General features: G+C 42.0%; 1 protein-coding gene across 1 annotated transcript in view; it reads left to right on the top strand.

Annotated features, from left to right (window-relative positions):
* The window catches only part of ANKS1B (ankyrin repeat and sterile alpha motif domain containing 1B), a 591267-nt gene that overhangs the window by 163457 nt on the left and 419549 nt on the right, over positions 1-8261 (top strand). Inside the window, exon 12 of the mRNA XM_029597376.1 lies at positions 188-368. Within this exon, the coding sequence (XP_029453236.1) occupies positions 188-368 (181 nt within the window). The remainder of the gene's footprint in view (positions 1-187; positions 369-8261) is intronic.

The raw sequence follows: 8261 nt of genomic DNA, 5'->3' as shown, positions 1-8261 counted from the left end.
TGAGGTCCTTCTAAGCAAAGTGTTTACACACAAGAATCTTTGCACTGCATTGCTATTTTGGGTGAAATCTCAATTTTTGTATCAGTTTTCTTTTCACTCTTTGAGTTTTGTATACATGACATCTGAACCCTGACATAAGCGATGTGCTTTCATGATGTCACTATTAATCTGAAATCATTTTTCTCAGCCCAAGCAGCGAATATCTTTGCAGTCGTCCTTTGAGGTGCAACGGCTGAACCAGAGCCCGGAATTCTTTGAGGTCAGCTCATCGGTGGGATATGGCAGCTTCACCTCCAACACCCCTGTCAGTCTCAATAACGATTCCCCGGGAATAGTCGAGCACCTCATGGAAGAAAATGGTCTTACAGGTAAAAGTCAGCTTTCCAGATTCTGCTCCTCATGCCTGCGGTTACTGCTGTGGAGGGAAGGAGGATTAGCTGGCATTAAAAGAACTGTTTTGGAAGTTCAGTTGTGGTCGGGAGTTTCCTAGATTGGTGATGGTAGGTAACAGGATTTCAAGGCTGAAGTGCTGCTAAGCTCAGATTACCACATGAATTTAATTGCTGCATATATTCGCTTTGAGTTGAATTATTTTAGACATATTTGCATATGGAGAAAGCAGAACCGTGACCAGGCCATTTGGCACCTATGGCCAAATGAAAACGTGCGCCTTTACCCTGAACACAACATACAACACCACGAGCTGGGAGACTCTGTTAAATGTAGGTGGGGGCTTTAATTTTCTTGTTTATTTTACCCCAGCAGTTTCCTGCTGCTCCTTTGGGCTTCCAGCTCAGTCAGAACCAGTAGGGGGATTCTGGCGCCATAATGTAAACCTTCATTCAAACACTGAACTGGACACCTCCAGCAGTCAGACTCTGCATCCCACGCAACAGCAGAGAAATAGAAACACATTTCCTCCTATACTGTGCAAAATAAAGATACCATTCCCAAAGCGGACACAGTCCATTCACTAAACGGAATATAAAATGATATTATCTACCCTTGCAGACTTGACATTTTACTTTTAATTCATTTTGGTCCTCATCTCTTTATACTGCTTTCCTCTTCTTGGTCTCCTAACTCCTTTACAGGGTCTCCTGTCATTTTCCATTTCATCTCTCTCCTCCTCTCTTCTTCAGTTCCTCCCCTACATCTCCGGCTTCATTCTCTTTATCTCTGCCTCGCTATCCACTCTTCTAGATTTCATCCCCCTTCTCTCCCTCCTACAGCTCCCCACCTCTCCCCTCTATTGCCCTCCCTCAGTCCTCCCTCTCCCCCTCACTGAGTTGCTCCTTTTACCATCTCCAGCTGTGTGGCCTCCTTGTCTTTCCCCTCAACAGCTGCATCTTTTCCTGTTCTCTTGAAACCCCTCACTCCCAAATCCTCCTTCTCTCCTTCCTCCCTCTCTCATCTTCCAAGCAATCACACCTTCCACTCTTCCTTAGCGCCAGTGTAAGGGTATTAAGCACCCTAGGTGAATCTTACAGCCTTGCACTCCCCTCCTCCTCCTTGGTTGCACCCTCCCCACACATAATGAAAGATTCCACATTAGGAGCTACCACCCAGGAAAAAGATCTAGGCATCATAGTGGATAATACTTTAAAATCGTCGGCTCAGTGTGCTGCAGCAGTCAAAAAAGCAAACAGAATGTTAGGAATTATTAGGAAGGGAATGGTGAATAAAACGGAAAATGTCATAATGCCTCTGTATCGCTCCATGGTGAGACCACACCTTGAATACTGTGTACAATTCTGGTCGCCGCACCTTTAAATTTTGCGAAGCGTCCCGGGGCGTCGCGCGCCCGAAGGAGCGTGACCTAAGGGGCCTGCCCCTTAGTGCGCCCCTTCGTGAGCCCCAGGACACAGGACACAGGCCAGAAAAAACCCCTCCCCTAGCACCCTTTCCACTCATCAGATCAAACGCCAAACAGCCTACCCCTACAACGCTCATCTAGCACTCGTTCCCACACTCCACCCAGAACCTACACCCTTCCTGTCCCAACCCTCACTCTTCCTGACCTCATCCAGCACGCTGACTACTCGCATCTTACTACCTGCCTACTGACTCCAGAACTCGCCATACTCCCCTTCAGAAACCATTCTTCTCATCTGCAACACCTCATGTCTTCATCTTCCGCCATTTAACTCCGGATTTCTCCCAGACCCTTCCCACTAACTAACTACATAGCCTGTACATATCTTGATACTGATGTCATCTTGCACTCCTCCGGATCTCATCCAGAACGCTTCCTGAACTCAGTCAGCCACATCCAGACTTCAGCCATCTCGTACCCTGACTTCACCAAGCAATCACCCTCGACTGCATCCAGCTCACATATAGACCTCATCGAGCACTCATCCAGACTTCATCCAGCACCCATCCTGACTTAATCCAAACACCCATCCAGACTTCCACCATATTGTCGTCACCCAGCATCCATCCTGACTTCATCCAGCATCCATCCTGACTTCATCCAGCATCCATCCTGACTCCATCCAGCATCCATCCTGACTGCATCAAGCATACATCCTGACTTCAGCCAGCATCCATCCCGACGTCATCCAGCACTCATACAGACTTCTTCCAGTACCCATCCTGACTTTACCCAGCACCCATCCTGACTTCATTCTGCATCCATCCCGACGTCATCCAGCTCCCATTCAGGCTTCAGCTAACACCCAACCTGACCTCTTCCAGCTATCGTCCAGATTTCATACAACACTCATCCAAATTCTCACCAGAATCTCTTCCAACAATCTTCTTGTTCATCTACCTCGAACCAATCTCAGCCAAAACCTGCTTTCATCTGAAGCCCTACCAGCAATCATCTAATCCCCCCTCACGGCAATATACAACACCCCACTAAACCATCTCCCAGAGTCTCACAACACTTGTTCATCGACTATCCTCCAAAATACATCATACGTAACACAACGTCACTTAGCCCTCGATAACAAAACCAGAGGGCAATTTGATCTCCAAAAGCACCAATCAGCTCAATCATGGCTTCCCCCCCCTCCCCCCCAGCGTGACTCCTCTGAAGAGATACAGGTACCTGGTCAACATCCCCTCAAGAAACACATCAAAAACCTATTATACCTCACCTTATTTCTAATAAACTCTCAATCCTTAACCAAAAAATTCATGCTAATATCAGATTTAATCCAAGAAAAAAATCCCGACTTCATTGCCATAACCGAAACCTGGTTTAAAAATACTGATCTACTAACGAATCAACTAACCAACAATGACTATGACTTATTGTCAATCCCACGCAAGTATCGCAGAGGAGGAGGACTACTACTTATAATAAAAAAGAATCTCTCCATGAAATTGATTCCTCACAACCTCCCAAAGAGGTACGAAATTGCTCTCTTTGACTCAGAATTCCTACAAATATGCCTAGTCTATTGCCCTCCCAAGCTTCTAGATAGTGAGATATCCCCACTCTTAGAATTCTTAATAACTAACATCAGCACAAAAAAGCCTACTATAATTCTCGGGGATTTCAACCTCCACACAGACACCAACCCCAGACCACAAAGCTGCCAAACCTTGCTAGACATGCTATCCAGCTTTAACCTGAACCAACAAGTGAACATCCCCACTCATAAAGCGGGTCACACGTTAGACCTGATCTTCACCAATCACTTCTTCTCAGACACATCCATTTCATCCAAACCAGTCCCTTGGTTGGATCACTTCCTCTTACAATGCAGGACACATGCACAAACCAACAACATGACAAGTACAAACGATCTACTATCATTCAAATACTGACCTCCCTTCCAACCCAACCTACTCCAACAAGTGCTCGGAAAACAACTTGCTATACTAGACCTGTCCAACATCAACAACGCTATACAATCCTGGTTCCACCTTACTGAACAGACTGCAAATAACATAAACCCTGTAAAAACAAAACAGCTAAAAAAAAAAAAACAGAGGAAAAAACAACCCATGGTTTAACCCTCAACTTAGATCAATGAAATCCAACCTCAGAAAAATGGAAAAGGAATGGAGAAAATTCAAATGCCCAGTAACCTGACAAAGATACTGCACGCAACTTGCCACCTATAAAGAAACGATTATGAACTCCAAACGTGACTACTATAGTCAAAAGATAAAAAACTCCTCAAATAACTCAAACTCCCTGTTCAACATCGTAAGAAACCTCATTGAAGAGAACAACAACAACTCCCCCATAACCAAAACAAACAATCTAAGCCAAGACCTGGCCTTGTTCTTTAAGAACAAAGTAAGCAAAATAACTGGCACATCAACAATCCCTCAACCACAGAGGAACAATTTGACACAACAAACATAACACCTTGGTCAAATTTCGATCCACTATCTATCACCGAAGCTGAAAATATGCTAAGAAAAATCAACCCAGCGCGTCACGATCTAGATACAATCCCAACACGAGATCTGAAGGAAATGGCACACATCATTGCCCCAACCATAGCTGCTATTATCAACAAATCACTAGATGAAGGTGAGCTTCCAACTGAATTAAAAACTGCAACAATCACACCAATATTAAAAAAGAAGAACCTAGATCCAGCTGATTTGAATAACTACCGTCCTGTCTCAAACCTCCCTCTACTCGCAAAGATGACTGAGAAAGCGCCACTGATACTACTTAATGAACACCTAGAGAACAACAATATTCTACATAATTCACAACATAGATTCAGGAAAAACTGAAGTACTGAAACTCTGCTCTTAAATTTATCAAACAAAATAATAAGGGGTTTCGACAACAAACTAAGCCACCTACTAATCCTACTCGATCTCTCTGCGGCAGTTGACCCCGTAGACCACAAAAGCCTGATAGCAAGACTGGCAAGCATTGGTCTTTCTGGCAAAACTCTAGACTGGTTCACATCATTCCTAAAAGACAGATTTTTCAAGGTCACCATTAACAACAAATCATCAAATCACCTCCCACTTGAAACTGGGGTACCACAAGGGTCCACCTTCTCGGCCACCCTCTTTAATATCTACCTACTCCCACTCTGCCACATCATCTCAAGTCTAGGCGTAAAATATTATATGTACGCCGACGACATTCAACTCCTCATCCCGATAACCACCACTATCGAAGAGGCACTGAGCACAACAGCCAACCACCTAATCTCAATTAGAAACATGCTGAACAAACTAAAGTTATGCCTCAACATGAATAAAACTGAATGCATCCTCATAGGAAGAAACAACTCAGGACAAACAACCCCCATGCATTCCCTATAAATCGATAACATCAACATCCAACTGAAAAACACTGCAAAGGACCTCTGTATCTGGATCGACAATGAACTTAACCTAAAAAAGAACATCACAACTAAAACTAAAGAAGGCTTTCATAAACTTCACATCCTGAAACATCTAAAACCGCTTCTTCACCAACAAGAATTCCGAACTGTGCTGCAATCTCTTATTTTCAACAGCCTCGATTACTGCAACTCACTCCTGATTGGCCTTCCAAAATCTGCCTTAAAACCACGTCAACTGTTACAAAACGCCGCAGCCAGAATACTAACCGGCAAGAAGAAATCAGAACACATCTCCTCTGTTTTGAGAAGTCTCAACTGGCTTCCAGTCGAGCAAAGAATCGAATTCAAAACTTTAACAATAGTTCACAATGCAATTTACAAAGCAGACAACACTGCCCTCAATAACATGATTCAGAAACACAAATCTCAACGAACGACCAGAACCACTTGCAAATCACACCTAGGCATACCCTCTCTGCCTCTAGCAAAGCTTACCAACACTAGGAACACAGCCTTCTCCATCGTAGGACCCAACTTATGGAACTCGTTACCACAGTACCTAAGCTCACTTAGCGACATCAAATCCTTCAAAAAGGAACTCAAAACATGGATATTCAGCAAACCTTTCAGAGATGGCGTTGGTTAAGCTACTTGCAACCTCCCGACACATTAACCCTCCCTGTTTGACACACACTAAACTCATCCAAAGTCCTCCTCTTACAATTCTCACATATCCACAATTCTCTCCTATCCACGGTCCCCTAATGATGTGGCATTTTCTAGTTAATAAAAAGTCTTGACCCCTTCTGCTTAATGAGATCGGACTCTTCCCTCAGTCCCAACATACCCAAACATGAGAAAGCTAAACGCACCATATGTCAGATGATGAACACACCATATGTTCGATGATGTACTCAAGTTACTACGTAACATGCTTAAAATTACCTGATGGTCCACTCCTATAAATGTTCAATTCATTTGTTTTTAGAATATTTTTTGGAATGTAATAGTCGTTCAATTGATAAGTTCTCGTTCCAATGTCCAATTACTGTAATAAGTTGTTCCTAATGATCATCCAATGTAATAAGTTGTTATCATGTAAACCGGAGTGAAGGCAGATTGCTATACTTCGGTATATAAAAGTTTCGAAATAAATAAATAAATAATTGTGATGGAGAAGGTACAGAGAGGGGCTACCAAAATGATAAGAGGAATGGAACAGCTCCCCTATGAGGAAAGACTAAAGAGGTTAGGGCTGTTCAGCTTGGAGAAGAGACGGCTGAGGGGCGATATGATAGAGGTCTACAAAATTTATTTATTTATTTTATTTATTCTTTTTATATACCTTTTTATATAACCAGTTCTCCTATCAGTTCATTGTAAAGCCCAGTTGGCTACTTTTATGTTATATGGAAACCGATATGATGTTCCCCGAACGAATGTCGGTATATAAAAATTGCAAATAAATAAAAATAAATAAATACCGACATTCAATCTCAATTGAGATATCACACCGGTTTACATTCAGGTACTGTAGGTATTTCTCTATCCCCAGAGGGCTTACAATCTAAGTTTTAGTACCTGAGGCAATGGAGGGTAAAGTGACTTGCCCAAGGTCACAATCATGAAAGGACTTGAATGGGTAAATGTGAATCAGTTATTTACTCTTTCAGGTAATACAAGGGCTACGGGGCACACCATCAAGTTAGCAAGTAGCTCATTTAAAACAAATCAGAGAAAATTCTTTTCCACTGAATGCATAATTAAGCTCTAGAATTTATTGCCAGAGGATGTGGTGAAAGCTGATAGTGTAGCTGGGTCTAAAAAAGGTTTGGATACGTTCCTAGAGCAGAATTCCATAAACAACTATTAATCAATAAGGAATAGTTGATTGGGATCTATTCATTTAATATTTGGGTACTTGCCAAGTATTTGAGACTTGGATTGGCCCCAGTTAGACACAAGATACTGGGCTTGATGGACCCTTGGTCTGACCCAATATGGCATATCTTATATTCTTATGTTCTTATTTTCAAGATGAGCTGCATGTATATTTGCAATTTCAAGGAAATCCCTGTTAGCAAATCTAAGTGTGTGGGATGGTGTATATACCTGTAACTTGGCTCCCAATCAAGCAATTAAGCAATTTAAACATCAACAAAAGGATCTTAAATTTTAATCTCCAATGGATTGGCAGCCAATGAAGAGAGGCCAAAACAGAAATTATATGTTCATATCTACTCCGCCTGGTCAAGACACAAGCTGCCGAATTTTGTAAAATCTGTATGGCCCATACAGAATTCTCTGGAAGATCAAGCAAGAGAGATTTGTAGTAATCAACCCCTGAAAACAGTAGCATCTGGAAAACTGTTCAAAAGTCAAAGTATGATAATGAGGGATTTATGACGACACAGTATTCTCAGCTTTAATAGTGGAATTAATATGTCTCTTCATTGGTAGATTTGTGTAAAGTAAGAAACCCAAGATTACGTACATGTTTAGAGAATTTGATTACCTGACTCTCATCTTGTAAAGAGGGTACATCTTCAAATACCGATTTCCTTCCAAGGAAAATAATCTTGGTCTTAGAAATATTTAGCACCAATCTTTTATGAAAGAGCCATTTCTGGATTGTTTCTAAGTAAATTTCTATTGGCTTTAATGTATGGGCTATGGAATAGTTAATTGGTACCAAACATTGTAAATTTTCTGCATAGACCCTAAAGTTCAGGCCCAACCATGCCAGTAGGTTCAATAAAGGTAGCAAGTAGATATTAGGAAGAGTGGCTGACAGGGCTGAACCTTATAGTACTCCAGTTTTATTGGGTACTGCTTAGAAAAGCTACCATCAATATAAATCTGCTGAGCATGACCACTAAGATACGAGGTAAAGCATCGTAATATACCCCATTAATACCAATCTTTTGTAACTTCTGCAAAAGAATTGTATGATCTAAGATGCTGAATACAGCTAACATG

Source organism: Rhinatrema bivittatum, chromosome 4 (assembly GCF_901001135.1).
Source record: "Rhinatrema bivittatum chromosome 4, aRhiBiv1.1, whole genome shotgun sequence".
In the NCBI taxonomy this organism is placed as follows: domain Eukaryota; kingdom Metazoa; phylum Chordata; class Amphibia; order Gymnophiona; family Rhinatrematidae; genus Rhinatrema; species Rhinatrema bivittatum.
The sequence above is the reverse complement of the archived record's forward strand: the minus strand, read 5'-3'. Positions and strand labels throughout refer to the sequence as shown.